This window comes from Onthophagus taurus, chromosome 2, assembly GCF_036711975.1.
Source record: "Onthophagus taurus isolate NC chromosome 2, IU_Otau_3.0, whole genome shotgun sequence".
NCBI lineage: Eukaryota > Metazoa > Arthropoda > Insecta > Coleoptera > Scarabaeidae > Onthophagus > Onthophagus taurus.
In genome coordinates, this window is record NC_091967.1 from 1,127,176 (window position 1) to 1,155,171 (window position 27,996).

Here is a 27,996-nt window from a genome sequence, read left to right on the forward strand (position 1 = left end):
CTTTCATTTAAAATATATTTATTTCCTTTTTTCAAAGCAATATTAATTGTGTTATTTTTAAATTTGGCGGTTAAAGTTAATCCCAACGATCTGGCAACGTCGCTTGCTTCGATGCGCAGCGAACAATGTTGCCAGATTGTTGGTTAGCCCAGTTTTACACCATTATCCTAGTGGAAGTTGGTTTTAATCTATGATTAGTACTCTGCGGTGACATCGGATGGCGCTGTACGCAAGGTACAATTTAATAAGGTAGAGTTGGCCATCTCTATCCTTCCTTGTCTCTGAAATGGCCGACGTCTTAAGTTGTCATCAAACTCGTTGAAGAAAAGTAGATTTAAATAAATGAACGTTATTCAAGAAAACTAATAAATCTTTACCTACAAGTAAGTATTGATCAAAATTATAGGAAACTCTTGTGAGTTGTTCTTTGAGTTTGATTCTTTGATTTTTCTTTTTGTAGGTTATGTTAAATAAGAAAATAAAATTATCATCCGACTCACTGTGAAAAAGAAAGGATTGGAGTTCAATGTGGTATCTGGATTATGGATTGTCTCTTGTGTTCGGGGCACTAACTAATTTTCTGGATTGTCTACAGGATTCTTCTTACGGGAAATTGAACTGCTTGTTCTTCGGAAATAGGGTCTTGAATGATCTCGAAGAAGTATCAGTAGTTTTCGGAAGATTCTCTTTTTATTTTAACATCGTAAGTTGATTTGACTTTAAAAAATTATCTTAAATTTTTGAGGTTATCTCTTGAGATTCAAAATTTCTTCTATCTGACGACGTGGATTCGACGCTGGTCGGACGACGACTGTCTCACTCCCTGTTCGCGATCTCCTTATATACCCCGGCACTCCAACTGTTTTTTCCTCGTTTCTGATTGGCTCTTAGCTTCGCGCCCTTTTCAAAATTCAAAATTCTTGCTTCGAAACTAGCGTCATCTCTTGATTTTTCTCGGAACCAACCTTCAAAATTAAATTCTTTTTTCGTTGATTTCTCCCTTATTCCTTTATGAAACGTAATAAAACTTCGTATTCAACGTTGTCTTTTTTTGTTTATAGACATACATTGGAGTACACGCCAAATTTCAACAATTAGTAAAGTTAGAAAAATTCAAATTTAAATCAAGGATTTCTTCCTCAAAATAACGTTAAAACCTCAAAAGATGGATGAAAAATGTGCTTTAGGAGCTGAACTATAATAATTAATACTTTTGGAAGCAAACAAAACGGTTTAAGATAAGATTTTCACCAACAAAAAATCTCTCTGTCACAATTTCTAGGTTATGTTCTCTCGGTGAACTAAGAGAATGTTAAAATTATCACAAAGCTTTCTATCAGAAATTTGTAGTCTTCTGCTAGCAGTCTTTATCTAGCAAGTTTAGCATTATCAATATCATTCGCATCATAGATTTGCAAGGTAATATTGCTGAAATAAATAATACATCTAACATTAACAGTGGTCAAGTAAATGAACCTGCACTAATTAACTTTCATTAAATATTTTCAGAATATTGTTGGAAGGTAAGGCCTTGAATGAGAAAAACAAATTTTTAAATAGATCGTTTTCTATTTGGATTGGAAATATAAATATATTTCATTGGATTTGTACATTATTTTACAATAAACATTCACTAAAGGTTTTTTTAATATAAAAACCAACAAATTATTGCTTACTAAACAAACTTAAATATAACAAAATATCACACAGTACTTTCTCTTTTATATTTCATATCTCACTACTGGTTGATACGTATTTTTCGACCCAAAAGTATAACATTTATATAATAAATTAATTTAAGGAGTAGATTGCTAAATAATCCAGTCAATTTATATTGTCCAATGTTACACAGGAAACTGGTCGAGTATGTCTTATAATTATTGCTACCACTTAGGTTCATTTGGACAAATTTACTGGATTAAAATCAAAAACAAAAAAAAATAACAAAACACTTCTTGTTACGTCCGTTCATTAGGAGGTGGTGACGTTGGTGAAGCATTACTTTCGGTGCTAGTATTAGTTTGTACAGGACTATATCCAACTGGAGCAATAATAATACCATTTCTTTTTACTCCAGGTTGATATCCAATCATAGGTTCTTGTTCATAACAAGGTTCATGATGATCACTAATACAAGTTTTGCAATTTCTACACTCTTCCAGATCTGGTTTAATAGAATTTTTCAGCTTTTTCCAACAAGTATCTCCCTCGGCTTTCGTTATGACGTAAATCATAAATATTGGAATGCATAGTATTGAGGAGGATGTGATAATCCAACCGATCGCTATCGCCCATTTAGGATAAGCATAATTTCCATACGTGGGTTGCTCGTATGCAATCATATAAAAGACCCAAATCGAAAATATCATTAAAGGCGCGGCAACGTACCAACAAAACTTAAAATATAAACTAGGTTGCCGTCCTGTCATATCTTCGATATCTCTCGATAATCTTTTTACGCCATAAAACCATGCTATCGCTACGATTTCAAAAAATGCCAGGTACATTATCGAGATTGATGCAGCGTAATGATCGATCAATTGAAAGAAATAAATTCCACCCTAAAAAAAGTATTTATTGTTTATTTCAATTTCGTTAATATTTAAAATTACTTACGTTTGTTACATTTGGTAGCCCACAAAAGAATGAAACCACGCATATTACTAAAACGAGAACTTCGTGGCACATTAAATTCTTTTTTATCCAATTCGGAAAACCGTCTTGAATAGATGTTACGACGACTTCAACGATGGCAAACTAAATTAGATAATTAATTTTGTTAAATTATTATCGTAAATATTTTTTTTAATGCTTACTTGGCTGTTTAATGCAAGACATAATAGCATAAAGAAGAATAATACCGACCATAAATGTGAAGCGGGCATTTTTGCTAACGCTTGAGGGTATACAACAAAAATTAAACCAGGACCTATAACAAAAATAATATACATTAATTTAATAGTTTAACGATTAATTATAAAAAATATGTTATTTTTATGATTCAAGATTTCACGAACGCTTCACGGTGGTGTTAATTCAAACATATATCATTTATGTTTGATGTAAGAAAGGAAAATTTTAATTGTTTTAATCATTTTTAAGATATTCTGATGAAATCTATGATAATCGGTCTCAACCTTCTTCTTCTTATCCTGGATATAGTGCTTCCTCCCTTAACTCATATCTTCAACTTTTCTTTTGAGCGGTCTTTATTTCCCTCTGTCTGGAAGGTTGCTCATGTCGTTCCCATACCCAAATCCAAGTCCTCTTCATGTAACACTGATTTCCGTCCGATTTCAATTTTATCCGTACTATCAAAAGCTCTTGAACGCTTAGTTTATTTACAAGTCCAAGGATTTCTAGAGAGGTTTAATTTACACAATGAGTTGCAATCGGATTTTCGCAGTGGGCATAGTACAACTACTGCCCTCATTAAAGTTACTGATGATATTAGGTATGCCTGCGACAACAGATGTGTTACTGTGCTGGTACTGCTCGATTTCAGCAAGGCTTTTGATTCTGTCGACCACAGCCTTCTTTTAGCGTCTCTCTCTGCCTACGGATTCACTCCCCCCTGTGTTTCTTGGTTTCAATCCTACCTTTCCCATCGTTCCTTGTGCGTACGCGCTAACTCTTCAATTTCTTTTGCTTGTGCAATCAAATGTGGTGTTCCTCAGGGCAGTGTATTGGGTTTTCTTTGTTCATAATAGTGTTACTAATTATATCTCGTGTAATTATCATTTGTATGCCGACGACCTGCAGATATATATTACTACAACTGTTGCTGAATTTCCGGCAGCTATTGTGCGACTTAATAACGATCTATCTAACGTCTTGAACTGGTCTCGGAGATACGGACTTAAGTTGAACTCAGTTAAAACGCAAGCTATTGTGTTTGGAACTCGTCAATTACTTGGTAAGATTAATCCATCTGCCTGTAGTGATCTGATGCTGGATGGTAATGTCATACGGTTTTCTAACACAGTTAAAAATCTTGGAGTCCTTCCACTGTCTTGGAAACCGCAAATTCAACATGTTTGCAGAAAAGTTCCACTCTTTAAAAAGACTTCGCTGCTCTCTTCCTCCTGCGGTGCGTCGTAATCTTTGTTATTCTCTTATATTTCCTCACTTCGATTATGCGGACGCGGTTTATCCCGATCTCTCGGTGACTCTTCTGAATAAATTGCAGCGGCTACAAAATAATTGTATCCGGTTCATATTTGACCTAAATAGATTAGAGCATGTAACGCCATATCGCAATTACATTCAGATGTTAACCTGTGAGAGACGTAGATCCTTTCGTTTATTAACCATTTTATTTAAAATCCTTCATAACTGCACCCCAAAGTACTTATCAGATAGGTTCCAGCAATTATCAACTCATGAGCTTGCTACTCGTTCACGTTCTGACAATATTCTTACATTTCCCGTTCATAGCACTGAAATTTATCATAGATCATTTCCAGTACAGTCGATTGCGCTGTGAAATGGACTGCCTTCTGAAATTCGTAATATTTCTAGAATTACTAATTTTAGACATGTTTCCTGATTCTTTGTTCTTTCTCTTTTTTTCTCTCTTCAACTGCTCTCACTTGTTGGCAACTGATATCCGGCAGATTCTTTTAGTTTCTTTTAGTCGCTCTCTATCTCTCTTTTTGTGTCTTTTCTTTATTTTTCTCTTTGTTTTTCTTTTCTTGCTTAATCTTATTTGGTGATGTTAATAATATCTAATTATCACTACTTGCCATATTCAGCAAATATTATTTTTATTTTTGTTTGTTCTGTTGGGTCATTTGGCAGAGATCGCTTGTGCGATAAAATGATCCATTTGCTGATACTGTTTAAGTTAAGTGTATCTTATGTAATTTTGTATTTTTGTCTGTGGCAATAAATGGTAAATAAATATAAATAAATAAATAATCTAATTGTTAATCAATTAACCAACTGAAATGAACAATGAAGAATTTTCCTGAATGATAACTAGTTGATTTGTATGACCATTGTGGTGTCAGATTTAATTATTTACGGAATGAATGTTTTGCCTTCATAAATATTGAAATTTCGATTCGATCCGTCTGCTCGATTTGCAATTATAAAATCAATATTTGCATATTGAGACTACTGCATTTGAGAGAGACACGTTTTTGAATATCTTTATACAAGCAATAGATACAATATACGATATATAATTTGATCGATGTGGACTAGAACTAGAACTAGAAGCATATAATTAATAATCGTTATCTTTTATTAAACAAAAAATAATTAAATTTAACAAGATTATCTTATTCAACAAAAATAAATATATAGTGTTGATTTAATGATGGACAGTGATTGATAACTATGCCAAGTACTTAACATCCAATTATTCGCAATAGACCTATTTTTCAATTTGAATGAAGGCTGTTATTAAATAGTTATACTTTCATTAAGTGTTCATTCATGCTTGCGTTGACCATTTTTTTTTTTTTGTTGACAAATTATTTTAATACAATAATTTAATTTTAATTTTATCTTTAAAACTGTTTATCTATGGTTTGCATTTTTAACACAATCGTAAAATTACAATAATGTGTTGTTTGAATAAAAAAAGATTACACTAAATAAAATTCTATCGCCGACTGTTTAATTACGTAATGAAACCGAGACGCCCTGTTAGTTAATGAATAAATGCATCCGTGTGGTAAGAGTTCTTGTCTGCCCACGTGGAACAATCGGACACGTGCGGTTTTAAGTTACACCAATGAAATAATAGAAATAAAAACTTACCATCGGTGATTACTTTATCTATAGATGTATTTTGTTCCGTGGCGATATTTCCAAGCGTAGCAAATGCAAAAATTCCAACTAAAAGACTCGTTATTGCGTTTACAAAGGAAACGGCTAACGTATCTTGGATTATGTTGTTTTCGAATTTGTTATAACTGGCGAATGAAATCATCGAGCCGAATGCTATACCCATTGAATTGAATGTTTGTGCTAAAGCATTTATCCAAACCTGTTAGAGTTAGAAAACAAAATTATAAATCCGATATTTTAAATACATTTTTAAATACTTTCTTCTAATCAACAGGAAAGGTGTTTGTATCGAATCAATCTATTAATTAGGTTAAGGACGTTGGGAAGGAAATCAAAGGAAAGAGAAAGTAGTTATATTTGATTTTATGAACACTTCAATGAATGGAATTTCATTCGAAATGGCTCTAAATAATTACATATATAGCGAGTTAAATTTGGGAGATTTCTATACCAAAATAGATGCTGCGTAATTGACTCTCAATGTGAAAACTTAACTCTTACTTAAGTACGAATTTTATGACGTTTCCAATTAATAAACAAGTTTGGGGGCTCTTTGGGATGCAGCAAATTGAAAAAAAAATCTACTGTCATTTCATATTTCAATAAAACGTCAGTTTCCTTGAATATAAAGTATAAATACAGAATTGAGCAGAAGTTGTGATTAATTTAATTTGATCCACATCGTATTCTTCATCATGTATAGAGTAACAAATACGGAAAGATAAGTATTTAAATTTTTCTGAGAAACTAATTTTCATGGATTTCTTATAAATTTCGGGTTGAGCAGAATTCTTGATAAAATTAATATAAACTGCATCGTACTCCTCATCACTTAAAAGAAAGGAAAGATAATCATTTTTGGCGTTTTCAATTTTCTGAAAAACTGGATTTCTTTGATTTAAGAAAAATAATTGTTTATGGCATTCTGGATCATATCTTGGTTGCAATTCTCTATGATTGGCAATATTTGTTAGCTGCCTTAGCATATATTGGGCTTACTGGTATTCACCAACTTAAACTTCCAGGTATATAGAAATAAAAAAAGAAATAAAAATTAATTAATATGGTGTATTATCAGCAAAGTGGAAATTACGTTACTTACTTCTCTCTATTTCAGTTATGAAAAGTCAAATTAAAAAAAATATGGTATAAAAAACTCGTATTCAATCCCATTATAAGATTGGTTTTTAAAGGATGAAATTACAGCTTTACTACATAACAGTGGATAAATAAAGTGGTGTTTTATTCATTTTCAATCATGTATAACTCCATATAAGTGAAGTAGGAACAGTTTTCAAGGCAACCTTCTTGGGTGGTTAATGTATCTTTAGCACGTCACAGACGTAAAAGGTTGATCGTTATTAAACTCTTTTGCAAAAAAAAAAAATAAAAACATTTATCATTTCCCAGAAATTATTTTTAACAAAGGTTAAAACAAGTATTTATAAAACTATAAAATTCGAATCATAAAATGTATTTAAAGAAAAAGAAATAAACTCACTTAATATGTTGAAATTTACGGTATGTACAATAAATAAGAAGGGTAATAAAGGCGATGGCTTCATCTGATAAGATTATTCAGTTTGATAAGTTTTTAAAAGTTTGAAACTTCAAGGTTGGGTGTTAATTCCTAAGTAAAAAACATACCTTTGCGTCTTTGAGAAGATTCCATTTAGGTTTGAAAAAATATCTCAATCCCAATTCGGCTCCTTCCAAAGTTAACGATTTCGCCAGGAAAACAATAATTAAAATAAACGGTAAAGTTGCCGTTAAATATCTCACTTTCGCGGAAGATTTTATGCTTTTCCATAGACCAAAATAAACTAAAACCCAAGCACATAATAAACACGCCACTAATTCCCATCGTAACGTTCCAAAATCTTCCAAGCCATCACTAATTTGAAGAACTTTAACACTAAAAAGAAATTAATTTATATTTAAAAAGTAATCCTTCAAAAATCTTGATAATAATTAATTACTCATAAAATTCTTCCGCCGGTGTGTGACTTCGAAATGGTCTTGATTTATTATCGTTTAATCTAGCTGGAATCCAACAATCCTCTGTATTCCAACGATTCGTACAATCAATCCAAGGATGTTTCGGTTTGAACGATGTGAAGAAATAATAAACACCGTAAGCGATTATAACGCAATAATAGGTTGACATTAAAAATGAAACGACGACACTGCCGAGTCCTGCTCCTTTAAATAAAGGACACAAACTGCCTAACGCCGCAATTGGACCTCTTCCGATAAATTGTCCAACCGCTAGTTCCATATAAAGCATTGGAACTCCGCAAATTGTCATTATTAAAAAGTATGGGATGAGAAATACGCCTGGAAAAAAGGAATGAAATAGATTATACATATATTACATTAGAATCTATTACATTAGAAATTTTGAGAATCTGATACGATTAACAGCAGGGCAGTGACATAAAACATGCTCAACTTTGATGCTGCTACGAGCAAGTCCTAAAATATTCCCGGGTTTGACATAAACAACTTAGTGTCTCATCCAGGAGAACTGGTCCACAGCAGGCGAAGTCTCTCTTCAGCCTACAGTCCAATCCTATGTTTGGCCAACGCAAATGATATACCAACTGCTGGCTCTGGCCCCACAAATCTCTCATGCTAGCTCATCTGCCGCTTCATTGCCAGCAACCCCAGAGTGACCTGGGCCCAGATCAGAGAAACTCTTATCACAGCTCAGTGTGAATAGCAAATACTTCCATCTGGCACACAGTACAGTACGTACCCAGGCTGTAAGCTTGCTTAATCTGAAGTGTCTGGCAGTACCTATACTTCTATTTTCGTTCTCGATCATTAGCATTAGCATTAATTACTGGTCAAATCTAACGGCATTGATAGCACAATATCGGTGCTTATAGTGTGTTCAGGAGCCCATTGGTAGTACAGGGTGGTTCAAATTCGATGTCCGAATAGGCTATAACTCGAAAACTATAAGAATTAGAAGAAAAGTAGCTGACATGTCATGATTTCGTTTTTCGAGAAACTCCTAATGCCGAAAACCTCATACCGCTATCGTCTTTTGTTTTTCCGCTAGAGGCCAAAATTGAAAATATCGTAAAACCCGCAAATGTAATTATCTTGGTTATTATTATAGGTGGAGTATTATAACTAAGACATTATATGGACACTTTTTTACAGAGAATTTGATGACGTAGTCAAAAAAATTTTGTCGGTTTTAGATTTTGAGATATGATCACAATTTTCGTTTTTTTAAATGGAAACAACCACTGATTATTCGCTTCATAAATTCGTTATTTTTTTCTGATTACAAAAATATAGGGTTTGAGAGGTCTATTTCTTACTGTTTTAGAATAAAACTAAAAATAAACTTTTCTTTTAGTGTCGTCGAAGAAATTAAATTTACAGTTTCCTGTAAATTACGGTTCTATAACTAAAAATTAAAAAAACATATTTCTGATATTTGAAACAAATATATTTGTTGAACTGTTTAATTTATATATGTTTTACACAAAAGTTGGAATAGATTGCATTATTTCACATTTTTTATTACGATTTAATATTATTTTTAAATGACTTAATAAATTATCGATAGATGGCGCTCATATATATTTTTATTTAATTCAAATAAACATAGCAACATTTGTTTGTATTCAAAAATTTTCTGAAGTGTCACTTTAAAAATCCTGTTTTTAAGATCAATTACGAAAATTTTGAAAAGTTTGACATGTTAGAATGTTACATATTAAAAAATTATTTGTTTTTAAATACCAGAACTTATCTTCGTATTTAATTGTTAACTTTTTAGATTTTACCTACCGCCCCGTAACTTACAGGAAACTGTAAATTTAATTTCCTCGACGACACTAAGTAGATGGAAATTTTATAAAAAAAGTTTATTTTTAGCTTTATTCTAAAACAAAAATTTTTTTTGACTATATCATGAAATTCTCTGTAAAAAAGTGTCCATATAATGTCGTAGTTATAATACTCCACCTATAATAATAACCAAGATAATTGCACTTATTGGTTTTACGATATTTTCAATTTTGGCCTCTAGGGGAAAAACAAAAGACGATAGCGCTATGAGGTTTTCGGCATTAGCAGTTTCTCGAAAAACGAGATCATGAGATGTAAGCTACTTTTTTTCTAACTCTTATAGTTTCCGAGTTAGCCTATTCGGACATCGAATTTGAACCACCCTGTACATGTAAATGGTAGTTCTAGCCACTTTCCCCCTTTCTTCGTGAATTAAAACTAGAACTAATACTAAACTAAAGTGCGTGTTTCAAGGCGGCTAAACCCAAATGTTTTCTTATTAGATTTCATATAAACTTAAAAATTAAAATTCCCATTTTCAATTTTAATAAAATCGTATGCAAACACTCATAAATAAAATGAGATTTCTTTTTAAAGATTAGTTTATTCAAGGTTAAACATTGATTTGAAACGAATTGTTACAGACCGTTAAAAGTAACAATGACTTGATTTTATTCCTCGGCTTGAAAAAAAAAAGAAAATGTTTGGCTTTTATTAATTGACTGAAAAAGGTTGATTATCTAATTCCGCTCTTTTTCTAGATCCGAGTAAATTAGGATGTTAGGAAATTATCTCATTTCCAATTACGTCCAAGGGCAATTTGACCTAGTACTAGAAACGAGATAACAAATAGGTTTTCATAAAACTTTTTCATTTCGTTTTAGATTAGATTTTTGTTTGGCATAAATCGTGTTTTAATATCAGATTAAAAATAAATAAATAAAAATTTACCTCCACCACTTTTGTAACATAAATAAGGAAACCGCCAAACCGAACCCAATCCAACACTATATCCTACACAAGCCAAAACAAATTGGAGTTTATTAGCCCATTGTTGCCTCCTCGGGTTTTTATCGTCCAAAGATTCCGTTGATTCCGTAAAATCATCCGGGGAATTTTCAGCCGGTGGCCTGTAAATAAAATAATTAAACATAAATTTACAATTAGTATCAAATAATTGCGATAACCATCGCGATTATTCGATGCATAACCCGATATCGAATATATAAATTATGCAAATATTTACAGAATAAATCATTCGATAAAACGTTTAGCAGTTCACCGAGCATATTTAATTAACACCTCGATTATTAACTGGTTTACGTAATGAAATAAATTCATTAGTACTTATTATTGAATAGTACTAATTTTTTTTGGTTATTTCGCAGTTTCTCTGACGTCTAAAAAAGCGTGTATTAATGACAAATACAAATTTTTCGTTATCTTTTTTATCTTTGCACATTAAGTGACCATTGTTGATATTAATAATTACGCTCAAAATAATTTCAAAAGAAAAAACTGATATATTTTTGTTGAATTAACACTAGAACTAACATTAGACCTTTCTGATTTTTTTTAGTTCTAGGTCTAGTGTTATTTCTAATAATTGCCCACTACCACTAGAACTAACACTAGACTTAGGACTAGAAACTTTCGAACTGCTAAACCCGAATGTTTCTAGTTCTAGATCTGATGTTAATTCTAGTTTTAGTTGTTATTCACAGTTTTAGTTGAATTAACTCCGACCGTGAAAGCCTTCATATTATGTAACTTTATTAATGGATTTTATCGGATTGATCTGACTTAATGCACATGTTTTTAGAAGATAATAGACGCTCATTTGAGTATAATTGTGAGATTTTAAACTTTTAAATTTACTACTTTTAAATGTATTGTTAAGAAATTGTAACTTACTTAAACGTTGGAAAGATAAAAACATTTTGTTCACTTTTAGATCGTCTCCTAAGATACAAATTTAAAGTTGAATTAACCATTTGTTGCATGTAAGAGAACTAAACCTTTTTGTAAAAAAAACCTAAATTTTACAGCGATCTACGTTGCCCCATTTCTAATTTAACACTGCCTTCAAATTTCAATTTTAACCTTTTATATTAAGGAAGAATAGATATTTTTTAGTGGTGTTAATTTTTCGTGTACACAAACAATTAAATCCTCGTAAATAGTGCTAAAATTTTAAATTTAGCAAACCTATTTTGGAACTGTACACACACCCGTTTACACTGTAACTTATATGTTTAATAAATATGTTTTTTATTAACTTTTATTAACGCTACAAATGGAAGTTTTCTTTTTAAACCGGATAAAATCGCAAACAAATTTACGTTTATGTTTTCGGTTTGTTTCTTGACCTTTCGTTGTCACGTGATTCACGAAATCTCTTACGTAGTGAAGGTGTGTTCAATAAAAAAAACAATACACTCATATTTTAGACAACAATACAAAGTCCACTGATGTCTTAACAGATCATTCTTATTTCAACAAATTAAGCAAAAAGATTCTCTTTGCGATACTTTGGTCACGTGATTCATGGATAAATAGGTATCAATGCAAACACACGTTTTTATGTAAATGAATTCGTCACCAACATTTAAAAAGAAAGGTTTTAATACGAACAAAAAATAGAGGGGATCGACACGTTTTGCCATTAACCTTACGTTTCCTGTGCTGAAGCGAAATTCACGGACATTCGACCTTGTCATTAAATCATGAGGTTCTCTTCAATTCAACGCGATAATGACCCAACGTTTATTCAAAATGCATATGTGTTAAACGTCTTCTTCCCTTTGTAAAACAACGATGTGATCATTTGAACTTGTGCCCTTGTTTGTTTCAAACGGATAATTAATTATATTGTTCTTGAGTGTGAACGAAAACAAGGGAAGTCTTTTTTTATTAATAATGATAATGAGACAATACATTTTTTTAATATTTTTTATAAATGAAACCTTCTTTTGTTAATTTGTTGTAAATAATATTCTGTAGAGGATGTGGTTTGTTATTGTAATTTAGTTAACTGTAAATCTTTTGTATTGTATTGTCCTGTTCTTTTTTTGTATGTAAAAAAAAACCAATTTAATTTTTTAATTAAGCTGGTATTATTATTATAATTATTGCTGCCGGGATGAGAGGATCGGCACCTCTTGTCACCGCGATCTAGAAGATCTATTGTAACTTAAACCTACCAAACCTTTAGGGCAAATGTAATATTGCTCCAAGGTCTTATCCCTTTATATCGGTAGGTGTCAGGCGTACTTTACCGAAAATTTTGTGTCTTAGGCAACACATTCACACAGACCATGTTCAGCAGTCTTTGAATCGTCGTTACAAAGTCGACAAGTTTGATCGTCAGCTTATCCAACGTGGAAGAAACGGTATTTCAGGGGTATTTTTGCCCTCAATGTATCTGTAACCTGGAACCCACTATAAAGTAACTTTATTGCTCTTAGCGAAGTCCCTCAGGTTGATGGCACCCTCTCTGATCAGTAAAAATGTTTATGGATGCACCTTTCTGTCCCTTTTCTAGATTCAAAACGGTGCAGAAGTTTATAGCAACAACTTCTGCTTGAAAAATGCTTATGACCGAGCTGAGGTGCAATTTAATGCGGCTATTTGGTCCAGTAATGCCCATACCTACTCCGGAATCTGTGGATCCAACTGTCTTTGAAGCATTGGTGTATCAGTCCAATCATCTCTACTTCTAAATATGACGTTATACGACTGGCCGAATTTATATATTGCCACTATAAGGTCCGTTTTAATTTCAATCAAATGAGGATTTCGAGATGTCCTCCGAGGTTGCCTTGCATCAACTTGAGTGAAGAGCATGTTTTCAGTGATAAGGCACTTAAAGCTGCCTCCTTTTGCATGTATAAATGAAGTGGTGTGAGACCGAGTAGAGCTTCAAAAGCAGCCATCGGACAAGATCTCATTGCACCCGTTATATTAAGACATGCTAACCGCTGCATTTGTGCCAGCTGTGATTATGGTGTTTTATTTGTTTTTGACCAAAACAGTGAGGTACCAGGTACGACCATGGGTCTTGCCCTCAATGTATCTGTAACTTGGAACCCACTATAAAGTAACTTCATTGCTCTTAGCGAAGTCCCTCAGGTTGATGGCACCCTCTCTGATCAGTAAAAATGTTTATGGATGCACCTTTCTGTCCCTTTTCTAGATTCAAAACGGTGCAGAAGTTTATAGCAACAACTTCTGCTTGAAAAATGCTTATGACCGAGCTGAGGTGCAATTTAATGCGGCTATTTGGTCCAGTAATGCCCATACCTACTCCGGAATCTGTGGATCTAACTGTCTTTGAAGCATTGGTGTATCAGTCCAATCATCTCTGCTTCTAAATATGACGTTATACGACTGGCCGAATTTATATACTGCCGCTATAAGGTCAGTTTTAATTTCAATCAAATGAGGATTTCGAGATGTCCTCTGAGGTTGCCCTGCATCAACTTGAGTGAAGAGCATGTTTTCAGTGATAAGACACTTAAAGCTGCCTTCTTTTGCATGTATAAATGAAGTGGTGTGAGACCGAGTAGGGCTTCAAAACACAAGATCTCATTGCACCCGTTATATTAAGACATGCTAACCGCTGGATTTGTGCCAGCTGTTGTTGTGGTGTTTTAGGATTTGTTTTTGACCAAAACAGTGAAGTACCAGCTACCAGACGACCATGGGTCTGATTATTGCTACGTAGGCCCAGTGAAGGTGGGTTCATGCAACGTGTTTTAGTCGTAGTTGTTGGCATAGTCGTAAGAGTGGAAAGTTAAGGTATTGTGTTATATTAGTACTGTTCATGCAACACCTTACGACTAAAATGGTTTTTATCCTAGTCCCAAGAGTTGCCCAACATTTAACTTCTTAAAGCTAAAACAATCGGTCGTAACGTGACGCATGCGCACTTTTCTCTGTTGTGTCCTTGTAATATTATATTTGTGTTTTGTTTTATTTTATAAATTGAGGTTAGGTGTTAGGTCAGTTAGGTTTTGTATTTTATTGTATTAAGGTTGTTGTGCGTTATTGTTTCGACAATTATGTCGATGGAATCAAATGCGGACCAAATTGATTCAAAATTAATAAAGTTATTTTTTCTTTTCACACAAGTGTCTGTTCTTCTGGAACCTTCTTGCCGCATTGTTGCTCCCAGCCCGTCCTATATTTTGCAGTGGCATTGGTGGCACTGACCATTCATAATTTCCCCTGACTCTGACTGAATAGTATCACCATATCTTGGAGGACAGTACCTTTCGCATTGTTCAATACGAAGAAAGTGATGTAAAACTACTGTGGCTTTTACAATATTTTCTACTACGTCTACCCTAGCTATAATTGGCCTCCGTAGAATTCGCCACCGCTGGCAGAGTATACCAAAGGCATTTTCAACGGTCCTCCTTGCCCTGGATAAACGATAGTTGAAAATGTTTTTTTTAGTCCGCTGTCCGGGATATGGTCTCATTCTATTTTCCCTTGGAGGAAACGCAGCATCACCCACAACAAAATGTAGAAGTACAATGTTGCCTCTAGGCAATTTGTTTGGAAAAGGGATATATATGTTTCCATTTAAAAAAGCTCTCCCGAAAGAAGATTCTTTAAAGATAGTGCTGTCATCATTTCTGTCACTAGCTCCAATATCTGCTATAATGAAATTATAATCCGCATCTACACATGCCACTAACACTTAACTTTTAATTGCCATTAAAACAATGCTGAAGGTATGTTTATAATTAAAGAACTCACTTCCCGATGCTTTTGGTGCTTGCATATGGATGTGTTCCCCATCAACAGCCCGGATACAATTGGACATGACATTTTTCCATCGTTTGTAGAATGTGTCTTCAACTACACTAATATGTATCTTGTTAGCTCTGGTAACACTCTGGGCACGTCCCGCAGAACAGTTGTTGTCTCTTTAATTATATATTATTTATTTATATTTATTATATATTTATTATTATTTATATTTACTTATTTATATATTATTATTATTTATATAATGTACAGTGGATTTTCCCATTCGAAAATTCCAAGCTAGTTCTTGCATAGAACTTCCTTCTGACAAATAACTACAATAATTTTATTACATAATTTAAATTTTTTTATAATATAAAACTAAACAAAAACTTACTGTAGGGTTACTATCAACCTTTGAGCCGGTGAAATTGCACCTTTATTTGGTGTTTTTGCTAAAAAAGGTTCAACCAGTCTTAACAATTCCTTAAACTCTTCGAACGACATGCGAACATATTTAAAACATTGTAAATCGTCTTCCTGTTTTTCCAACATGTTTCTAATCAGAGTGGCATAATATCCTTCTAATTCTCTATTTTTATTGATTGTTCTTCATCTTTTCTTTCTTAATCTTTGTGCGATTAATAGAGCTGCATTCAAGCACATTACACTATCAGCGACAACAATTTTCTTTTTATTCACAATAAACAAAACAGTTTCACGATTTCTTTTTTTTTTTAATTTGGCACGCTGTGCTTAAATATTGCATGAACCAATCCCTTTCCTTATAACTACAGCTAAAGCAAACGCTTATGACTATGACTAAAACTAAAACACTTTGCATGAACCCACTTTGAGCCATTCGTGGTTTAAGACCCCAGTTCTTAGAGCCTGCGGCAGATCTGGTTAGCCATAATGGCTTTTTTCCTCACCTTAACTATTGTCGAGTTCCAGTTTAAGTTCTAGTATTACCCTTAGGTATTTGACTTCTGTTTTAAGGTTAATAGTTTTGCCTTCAGTGGAGGGTGCTTTGAATTGTACCTTCGTTTTCTGAGTGAAAGGAACTATTTCGATTTTATCGTTTGGCTTTTTACATTAGTTGGGTTATGATTGTATAATATTTACCTTGAACCGTGAATCCATTTTTTGTTAAGGTGTTCATCAAGTCATCAACTACCAGGTACTATAGGAGAGGTGAAAGCACCCCCCCCATGAGACCTCCTTTAAGCTAGTATATAAGATTTTATAACAACATTTTGCAAAACAAATTTAGAGTATTACAACATCCTTTAGAATCAAATTCAAATTTAACCAATTTATTTTATGCCTTTTTACCAATTTGATATTTTTGACGCTTTTGCCAACATTTTTCTCGTTTTAAATGATGTTCCTTCATATGGCACTACTTTTGTAATCAGTGCAGAGACCAGATATTTCACAAAAGATGTGTTGTATCAATTTAAACGCCTTCAAATTTATATCAGCGAATATTAATTTTGTACAGCAAGCTCACAACAGTTATAAAAAATGATTAGAAATTCAAAATAAAATACTAATAAATAATTTCCAAGAATTAACAATTACGTTTTAATAATAATCAAGTAAACAACCATTTGGACTGGCAATAAGATAGGTGCAACGTTTGCTGCTGAATTAATCATAAATAATACTGCAAAAATTAACAAGGTTATTACAGTACTCCGTCGAGATATTTATCGATGAAATCGACTGAGAAGGGAATGTTTAACACAATGTGACAACCGTTTCGAGACGTCAAGAATGATTAATTAATAAAGTTTTTGAAACGGGTGAAGATATCGTATTAAAAAATGACAACTACGAAATACAGACAGATTTTAGCCGCAAAAATTAGCGGCACCAAAAAAAAATTATGAAAGAGATCCCAATCTTTGCAATTGAAATGAGATAAACATGTGTCGATTTAATTTTATTGTTGTGTTTTGATTAATTGATTAATTAAGTACCTATTCGAAGAATTTATTTTAAGAATTATTCAAGCTTAATAAAATCTTGTTACGTTAATATTCAATGGAGTCAAATAAATAGAACAATTATTAATGTAATCAATTTACACAATAGACTCATTTACCTATAATATGCCTCGTTCAAAAACGGTACTTAAAGATTTTTTGTTTAATTATAGTTTAATTTTGATTTTGCGATAAAAAAAATTAATTGATTTAGATTACAATACTGCTTATTAAAATTAAAAATCGAATTAATAAACAAAGAAAGGTATTTTTATAACTTTATCTCGTTCACTTTTATAATTATCCATTCAAGCTGCGTGTTTATGTGATCGTGGCAAACAAAAATCGCAATCGTACGACGAAGTAGTCTGTAGTTGGGTGAATTTGTGTCATTGTCGTCGGTAATTCGTAAATCAACCGGGTAACATTCGAAAGGGACCTTCTGTGGAACTTTTATAATGACGGCGAGAGTACTCTGTTTGTTTGCTGTGCTGTACTCAAGCGTGAAAAGCTCTTACGTAAATTGGCGCCTCTACGTCATCTCATTTAATAAGAATACAATAAAGGAATTCTTACAACTCGAGTTCATAAATCGACCCCGACAAGGTGTTAATTTACTACAAACGTGATGCTATGCCAAGTGATAAGAAAATGTAAACTAGCACGTGATGGGATTGTGTATGTGAAATTTTTTTATAAAAATATTTAAGGAAAATGCGATTAATCGATGACTAACATTGAATTTTTTGTTTGCAATTGATTGATAAATTTCTGATTAGTGGGATCGTGATGTAGTATTTAAAGTTTTATTATTATCTTGATAATAAGATTTTAGATGGTTAAGTATAAATAAAAAAAAAATGATATCATAATGTATTCCAAGAAAAATTTGCAAATTTCTTCTTCGAAAAGAAGAATTATTTCCCTTACATAACTGAAGCCGAATACCAACTAGCTTAGCTTGTTTCATAATCGCTGATTCATATCCTCTCGAATATAAGATTTACATAAATACTTTCGTATTGAGAATGCCCTCTACCTAAAAATAATTTATTTATATTTAAATATTACTAAATATTTGTTTTATGTCAAAAAATTAAATTTGTAGTAAATGCAGCGGAAATTGCGTTATCTATGACTATTTAAAATACAACCACAAACAGAAACGGTTTGTGGGTAAGTTTGAATAATTATAAATCTAAAATATAAATTAAAGGATATTGAAACAACACTTCTCAAATACTCATAATATACAAGTTATCCTATATAGAAAGTATAGCATCTTTTTTAAAATTTAATCGGTGAAAATTGCAAAATTCGAAAAAATTGTCGATCATTTCAAAAATTTATTTCTCAAGAACTAAAAGTGATTTTTCAACGCAGCTTTTTGCATTAAAAAGAGGATATTTTTATTAATAATTGGTGATATTTCCACAAGGATTCTTCAAGAAATTAATTTTATAGCGAATTTTGCAAGTTATCGATGAAAATTGTTCATAAAAACTAAAAGTTATTTTCCAAAACGGGTATGTTCATTGGAAAGAGGACACTTTTATTAACACTTTGGGAAATTTTCATACTTATATTCCAAAAAATGGATTTTATACGAATTTTTAAAACTTAATCGGCGAAAATTGCAAATTTCGAAAAAATTGTCGACCATGATCCTACCGATGGCGGTGAAGAGATTATCAACATACACGCTGACTACCTAGAAGGTGTATTCACCTTTACCGAGGATGTTTCGTTTTGTTCCCACAATAAAAGCATTATAGATAATTGGTACGAATTCGCATTTTTGACACCGTTCGAGACACCCGAAGATGCTCTCATGTTGGAAGACGAATATTTTACTCTTCTTGGACAGGGAAAAGATACCGCTCCCGGCTATGATAACATCACAAGGAAACTGCTTAGAAGTCTAGATCTTAACATCCATGGCTCTATCAGAAAAATAATCAACTTTTGCCTTACGACTCAGCATTTCCCGCGCGACTGGAAGACGTCAATTATTACTTGTATTCCCAAGAAGGATTCCTCTCTATCTGATCCAGCCAACTATCGCCCCATCTCACTGCTCCCCGTAATTGGAAAACTCTTCGAGACGCACTTGAAGAACAAGCTCCTGGCTGAGGTATCAAAGAAAATTCCGCCTTTCCAATTTGGCTTCCAATCCGGCAAATCAACGTCCCAGCCACTAACTATTCTGGTTTCCAACTTCTAAGCGGCACGTTTTGTAAAACTGAAATCTGCAGCAGTTTCTGGACGTCCGAAAGGCCTTTGACTCCGTGTGGCACAAAGGATTGCTATTTAAACTGGATAAGCTAAAAACGCCATACTACCTTCTAACCCTGATAAACCAATTCCTGTCGAATCGCTCCTCCATCGTGAAGTTGAAAAATCACTTCTCCCACAGCTTCTCCGCTCAGCAAGGCCTTCCTCAGGGTTCGCCTATCTTTCCCTCTCTATACAATCTTTTCTGCCACGATCTTTACAACGACAACCCAGACGTCTTTAACCTCACTGCATACGCACTTCTTTACGCCGACGACACAGCATTGGTCTCGCACAGTAGGGATATCACTTCCTCGGTCCGTAAGCTGCAGACGCTCATAAACGAAACGGAAAATTGGTACCGAAAATGGCGCATCCTACTCAATCCCACAAAAACACAATTTTTTGTCCCATTCCTCTCACCCCGCGCTCCCTCTCCCACAATTACAATCCAATCAACGGCAATCTCCGTCTCACCAACCTGCAAGTACCTTGGCATAATACTTGACAGAACGCTTAAGTTTTCCACTCATGCAACCAAGGTGAAGATGAAAGTAAAGACACGCGCCAAACATTTTAAATCTCTCTCGTTCAGCGGTCGCGGAATCTCTACCTCATGTGCCTCGCACATCTACAAGACCATATGCAGGCCCATCATAGAATATGGATCAATACTGCTAAGCAACGCACCAAGAAGAACGAAGTACCACCTGGAAGTAGCGGAAAGATCTGCACTGAGATCCATCACCCGAATTAGGAACCCCCGTAATCCCCTCTTTAACCCTAGCAATGATCTGCTATACCAACTTACCGATATACCCCCTATCCATACCCGTCTTCAATCTTTGTCCGATAAATCCATTCTAAATTTTCCTACCAACGCACAGAAGCGAATTAGTTAAAAATCTTGGCCAAAAAGATATTTTTGTCAATTTTTTACTTCAAAATTGTCGGAAATTAAAAAATATCTATACAATTAACAAGGATGAAGTATTTTATGATATACTGCGATTTTATTTAATTGTATCTACCTATATTTTTATACAGGGTGATTCAAAAAGCCGCTGACAGACTTCTAGAGTGGATAATATATGAAAAATTAAGATGAAAAGTCTTAATATACATGGGGTCGCAAATGCCTCCTTAACGAGATATAGCGGGTCAAAGTTTCTTTAAAATTAAACATTATCTGTAATAAAAAGCCCTTTTTTTAAAATATTTTCAACACCACTGCTAATTTTGCCAACGGGCAGTATTTTCATGTAAAGTGATCAATTATCTATCAATTGGTCTCTTACAAAACTTTGATTAAAGTTACAGTTTTTGATTCGATTAACAAATTTTCTACAAACGTGTTTTTCTTAAAAACTATTGCTTTGATCAAAGTTTGTAAGAGACCAATTGATAGATAATTGATCACCGTTTGACAGAATTAGCAATGGCGTAGACAATATTTCTAAAAGAAAGGGTTTTTATTGCAGATATAATGTTTAATTTTAAAGAAACTTTGACCCGCTATATCTCATTAAGGAAGCATTTGCGATCCCATGTATATTAAGACTTTTCATCTTAATTTTTGATGTATTACCTGCCTTAGAAGTTTGTCAGCGGTTTTTTGAATGAGCCTGTATATAGAATGGTCCGTTACTACTGGGACACAGAGGAACAGTGAATTCCTTACATTAAATTGTTACGATTTAACCCAATTTATGTTAGTCCAATTGTTAATAATAACGAAAATACAGATGATTAAAGTTAACACTTTATTTTCGCTTTTGCTTAAATTATGAACATGAAAATTGTACATTATCATTTTTTGAGACGATAAATAATAATTTGGTATAAGTTTTGAATTATGGCACTGCCTGCCTTAAAAAACTCCTTTAAAGTAGACATATCCTTTTAATCGTTAAAATTTTTGCAACTCACACAACTTGAAACAGTTTCTGAGACATTTTTACATATATTTGGTATACCTACCAACCTTCTCTAAAGTTCTCCGTTTCCAAGATAATCAATAATAAACATTAGTTGGCGTTGAAAATGATTTTATTTCGTCAAACACTAGACTAACATCGTCAATTGGCATTAATACTAGAGTATTAATGCTAATTAATTAAAAAAATTTATTAATGCTAAGAGTAAAATTATTAAAGAAAAATGAGACTTTACCCATCTGTATCTTCATTATTATTTACAAGTGGGCTAAGATAAATTGGGTTAAATCGTAATAATTTAATGTAAGGAATTTACTGTTGCTCTGTGTCCCATTAGTAACGGACCAGCCTGTATAAGACGTATGATTAATAATTTTCAAGGAAAAAATCTTGTAAATAATAAATTGAATTATAAAGATACACACACTATAATAAAAATTTATTTTAAGGTAAAACCGTAAAATACCGCAAGAATTTCTAGTAAAATCTACAATAGTAGGCCTTATACTACAACACGTATACAATATTACTTTTGAACAATGTTAAACAATTTATTTTTTGCCCATCTAAATATCGTAAAATAAATTATTTTCTCAATTTCAACATATGATGTAATCAAACAATATTACAAAAATACTAATAACCGAATTGTTGCTTTCAATATATTACACAATTCTACTTACCACCAGCAATAGGTTCTATGATAAATTTTCGAAATATATAAAAAAAAGTGTAAAGGAAAAATTAATTAAGAACCACAATTTTTACCGACATTTTACCTAGGTGATAACTGTTTACTAAACAATCAATTGACAACTAAAATATTTTGGCGGCGATTGTTACAATAATAATAAATAAGGTGTTTCAAGGCACCTTGGGGTTTATTTAATCAAAGAGCATTAATTGCATTTTCAATCTTATTCCTTAAATTTTTCCAATTTTGGCCGAGATTTTTAAAAAATTCGCCTGTGTGCAACGCCTTGCAACACACGCTTATATCGCCTCGATTACGCCACCCTCGCACCTCTTCTCTTCCAAAAACTCCTGGCCGTCAGAGAAGACTGAAACAAGCCGCCGACTACAAAAATCACGGGCAGAAAGACCTTGGTCGGTAGCCCTATTATTCTCACCCCTTAACTTTTTCATTTTTGTTGTATACACATATAGATATTTTTATTGTTATTCTTATTTTTTTTATGTAGTGGGTACAGAATAAAATTTGTTTTTCTTCTTCTTCTTGTCGACCATTTCAAAAGTTTATTTCTCAACTAAAAGTGATTTTTCAAAGCAGCTTTTTGCATTAAAAAGAGAATACTTTTATTAATAATTGGTGATATTTCCACAAGGATTCTTCAAGAAATTAATTTTATAGCGAATTTTGCAAGTTATCGATGAAAATTGCAACGTCGAAAATTTTATCAAAACTTCAATATATGTCTATTAAAAGTGTTAATTCTAGCTATTAAAACTAACACTATCACTAGAACTATCAGTAGACCTAGAATAGATGTAGTTCTAGTTTTAGTTGAATTAAATTGAATAACATTCTTATAAAGAACTAGTTAAATTTAAACCGTTATTTTTTTCTAAAGAGATCGTTTACTACTGAAAATATGGTAATAAACAAATTAATGTTTACTAAACACATAGTCACAGACTTGAAATAAGATAAAATTTGCTCAGAATAAAATTGGCATTTGTTCGTCTGTGTTATCTAAAAGATAAGATAAAAAACATTTTCATTTTCTATTTTCCTCATAAATACGAATTTATGTATCTACATTAATAATTTTTGATTCAAATGTGAAAAGAAAAGCTTTAATAAGCACTACATTTTTTTTATTTTATTATTATTTTTATTTTATTGAGCCATAAAACTTCAATCAAACCGCTAACTTTTAGCCAAATCATTTAAATGATTATCTATCAATTTTATATAGGATTTTTACAATATCAACCGAAAGTCATAAAATTTAATATAAACACGTTTTTACGTTATCAAGGTTTTCACGATATCAACCAGAAACCATTTATTTTATTTGTAATAAAAAAATTACCAACATATTATTTTTGAATTTTGGGCAAGCATTAAAAATAAATTATTAATTAATCTTTGATTTCGGACAACCTTCAATGGACGTTACTCAGAAATAGTGACGTAATCATATTAAATTTACCATTAACAGTTATATCCTTATTACTTCACGGTCGTATTCGGATTACTTTGCCATCGAACATTAAAAAAATAATAGGATAAGAATACGTTTTCGGAGTGAATGTGTCTGGAGGTTAAGGTGCGATTATATCGATATAAAATGATTCATACAAGTATTTTAAACGCATTAATCGTTACGTGTACAAAGCATGTGTAGGTGTTTTTTTTTATTTCAAACAAATCTTTCTCACAATCAGAAAATCTCATAAAATAAATTATACGAAAAATGATGTATACTGATTATAGCTATTTATAATAAAAAATACGAAATCTTTTCAATAACTAAAATCAATAAATATATTACGAAACATTTTGATAAGAATTATAAAAATCAAAAGAACCCGGAATATCGAATTATCAAATCAAAAGTTTTCTACTTTAAATGTTTTCCTATTTTAAAATTTATTGTAATTTTTGTGTAGCAGAAGAATCTATCTCTATAGCAAAGACAAATCAAATATCTTTTGAGATACAGTGTTGCAGTAACAGCACGACGATACATAGCAGAGATCTTAGAAGAGCATGAGATGCCTTATGCAAGATTTGTTTCTGTCAATGCACGACCAAACGGCAAGGAAAAAGTGAGACTAATACAAGTGAGAAACTGGAAAAGGAGGAACCCAACAAAGATTGTAGTACCATAGAAGAGCCCTTAAAGAAGTTGATATTCCAAAAATGAATTTGGATATTAAACTTATTAAGTAGATTTCGGACCATACAACACGAGAAGATCGCCGATTGTCCCTTATTGCGGAATAGAGCAATGTTCACCAAGTAGGCATACAAAACGTGGTGATCTTTATGTAAAATCGAATCATCCAGAATGGAGGTGGTAGAGTATATTCAGTGTATTTGCAAACAATTCTTTTAATCATTATATCATCATTGGAATGAGCAAGAAAGAATGTTAGGTGTTTTGAATCATTGAATAGCAACATTATCAAGCGATTAAGAATAATTAAAACAATGCCTTTAAGTTAAGAAACTTAATAATAATGTGTAATCACTTTTAAGAATTTAAAAAATGCCATACAATTAATTATGTAAAATAATGTTTAAAATGATCTAAAAACGCGTTCGAAACTGAAATTATTATTGATTTTTTTGTATTAGAAAGTCTTTTCGTACTTTCATTCTTAATCATTCCTCAGAATAGTTTCGACGTTATGATTTCATAACAATGTAATTATGATTAAAACTTTTTGCTTTCATTAATATTAAGAACAAGCGTTGCAAAATTTAAAATTTACAAAAATAATTAAGCACCAAATAACTGCCTAATCCATTGGTATCAGCGATTTTAGTGCCAAGGATAAAGCGGTAATAAAATTCTCCAAGTAGGCTGGTCGAATATTGATGACCTACAACAACCATGTGACCAAACAAAAACACGCGCGTGCATTTCAACAATAATCCGCAGGATGAAATTAAAAATTATTGAGTCCTCAATTACCTTTCACCCATTTTCGTGTAATCTCGTAAGGAAAGCAATTTCCCAGCGCTATGTAATTTGACAAAAACTTAACTTACATTGGCGGATTAACCAGATTGAAGAGTTCCACTGGCGATGTTGGAATTTTTCTAACCGTCATTTTCTTGCCATCTGTAGATCCCATTCCGATGGATGTATAGGATTTGAGTGATACGGCATCATATGGTTTCGTTATTAAACTTTGACTATCGCTTCCAGTTCTCGAAGGAAACTGGTGATTGAGGAGTTGTTGATTTCCAGAAAAATCAGCAATACTGAGTTGCTGGCGTAAACCAGATGAAGGTGAGGATCGATTCGGAAGCATCTCCACGGGAATGTTAATTTTTAAATTATGATCTTTTTCACGCATGGCTTCCAAAAGAGCAGCAAGAAAAACTTGTCCTGAATGATCACTTAATCTATGATGACCACTAACATAACTTCCCTTGTTGTTATTCAAAAACGAAGTCTCCAGAGGAGATTTTCTAAGTGGTGGTGATTGCACTAGTTCTATGTCATTGCGATCAGAACGAACACGATTCGGGCTCCGTCCAGAGTTAAACTGGAGATCGTGGACGAGCAACTTCTGGTGTGGTATTCCTACGCTAACTGGCAACTTAGTCTCCTCCATTGCGTATGGACCGTTTGGACGATTGAAAAATTGCCGGCAATTTATCACTTGAATCCCGTCATGTTGTCATTTGGATATTCGAAATTTCGCGCGCGTTTAACCGCGTGATTCCAGCGGACGTGTCGAGCATCGCAGGACTGACTGAACTCAATGGTTTGCGTAAAATCGCTTCGTATGTCGCTCCCCTTCCCCATATTTAACGTACCGTTTTGCTGATTTATCAGCCCGATGATTATTGTATCCTCTTATCTGGAGAGATTCCTGCGAGATTATCTTCAATTATGTATTCCGTATTTATTAGATACACTTGGATTTTTTTACCACTCATTATTTTTTTTGTAATGACACCAACTTCTTATCATTACGATTTATCACTAACAGCGATTAGCGAATAAAAGTAAGTAGTTTTAGTTATTTTTCTGGTTATTTTTTAAGTGAAATTATTATATTTTATTTTGTAACAGTTTTATCGTCACAACTTGAAATGTAGGTTATAAACTCACATCAGTTCATTAGAATGTTTATGTGAGTGTTATTGTAGATAAATTTTATAAATAAAAATAAGTATGTATTAAATAATTTTTTTCCAAGCTAAATGATACAAGTGACATCTATTAATAAAGTTTTAAAATCGAGTATTTATAATATACAGAAATCTGTATTTAAATAATATATGTTTTACAACATAGATGTTATTTATTTAGTGATGGGCGCTGGGTAAATACCCGGCTGGTAGGTATTGTGGTGTTTTACTTGTGAGTTTTTACACAAGTTATTAAACTATAAATTTGGGTTTCTTTAATTTTAAGAGACTCTTATTAAACTCAGGGTTTCGGGCAAGTTCAGGTTCAAAAAGAAAATCAAATTAACTCGTTTTATGAGTAACAAAAAAAAATTGTTTTCCTAAATTTACTTTAATAACAATGCTTATTTACGAGAGATAACTTTTAAATAAAATAGATAACTGCGGTTATCGACTGAAATATCGATATTAGAGAGAACCCGTTTATTATTGGAGAGAGAGAGAGTAGGATAAAACCAAGGTTTATACAGGATGATTCACATAAGAACCGACACAGAGAGCAGGAACATGTAGAGGACAATAAATTAAGATGATTTAAAGTAACTTACCTCTATACTAAGTTGTACACCTGAGGAGTTATAGGCCTTCAAAGTTGGCTCTTAAATTTTTAAAAAGTTCAATACCTTCGAAATCAATTAAGCTAGAAAAACCAAATTTCGTATACGTTATGAGTCTACCAAGGGTATTAATTGGTAGCAAATTGAACTCAATTGAGACATTTCAAAGGGTTGATTAAGGGTGATGGTACTCTAAATTTTGATTGATCTTTTTTAACCTTTTGACGTATTTAATACATTACTACTTCATTTCATGTGGTATTTAATTCTAAAACTTTTCTTATTCTTATTATTTTTTAAAAAACTTTGTCGTTTTCATAAAAAACTTAAATAACTAAAGATACTTATTTCGTAATCTTATTTAAAATAAGCGAACATTCAGTAGTCGGCTATGAAATTATACGTCAAACTTGACAAATAGGTTATAAAGTTATTTGACGACAAGGTTTTATAACCTATTTGTCAAGTTTGACGTACAATTTCACAGCCGACTACTGAATTTTCGATGATTTTAATAGCATTAACGTAAACATCTTAATTTATTGTCCTCTACATGTCCCTGCTCTGTGTCGGTTCTTATGTGAATCACCCTGTACAGTGTGTCCCCGGATTGTGTCCCCATAAGGTATAATTGACGATAAATTTTGGAATTTAAATTCCATCTTTTGCAATTAAAGTCTGGATGACATAAAACGAAATATAACCAAGTTTTACGTCAAATGTCCTCAAAGTACCAAAGTTAACGCAAGAAGTTTATTAACGGTTGCAGGTAAAGTGGCCTTTCTGAGCAATGTACAACAAAAGTTGATTAAGATAAAATGTTTGTTATGTTAAATTATAGCGATATGCCGAATTTTATTAATGTAGGATATAAAAGCAAAATGCAGATTTTTAAATCATAAGATTAACAAAACATTTTCGATCTAAACTAAATTAACATAAAAGCTTATTCAATGATACCACCACCAACA

General features: G+C 32.5%; 1 protein-coding gene and 1 long non-coding RNA gene across 3 annotated transcripts; one reads left to right on the plus strand and one right to left on the minus strand.

The window, feature by feature from the left end:
- The first annotated feature begins 145 nt into the window (after nt 1–145).
- LOC111420578 (uncharacterized) lies at nt 146–7,448 on the plus strand. Its single transcript, XR_011642451.1, has 5 exons — nt 146–383; nt 461–703; nt 1,062–1,419; nt 1,510–6,824; nt 6,917–7,448. It is a non-coding gene; the product is annotated as an uncharacterized lncRNA (long non-coding RNA).
- On the minus strand, nt 1,550–26,319 carry LOC111420575 (solute carrier family 6 member inebriated). Of its 2 annotated transcripts, none has more exons than XM_023053592.2 (8): nt 25,314–26,319; nt 10,561–10,739; nt 7,779–8,136; nt 7,447–7,714; nt 5,770–5,998; nt 2,817–2,929; nt 2,617–2,757; nt 1,550–2,561 (listed from the first exon to the last, which is right to left on the minus strand). In XM_023053592.2, exons 1-8 carry the CDS (start codon nt 25,883–25,885, stop codon nt 1,959–1,961), a joined length of 2,463 nt encoding a protein of 820 aa, XP_022909360.2. In that variant the 5' UTR covers nt 25,886–26,319; the 3' UTR covers nt 1,550–1,958. The 2 variants fall into 2 exon arrangements, with proteins under 2 accessions (XP_022909360.2, XP_022909361.2); XM_023053593.2 differs by lacking the exon at nt 25,314–26,319 and adding an exon at nt 11,524–11,687.
- Between the last annotated feature and the right edge of the window lie 1,677 nt (nt 26,320–27,996).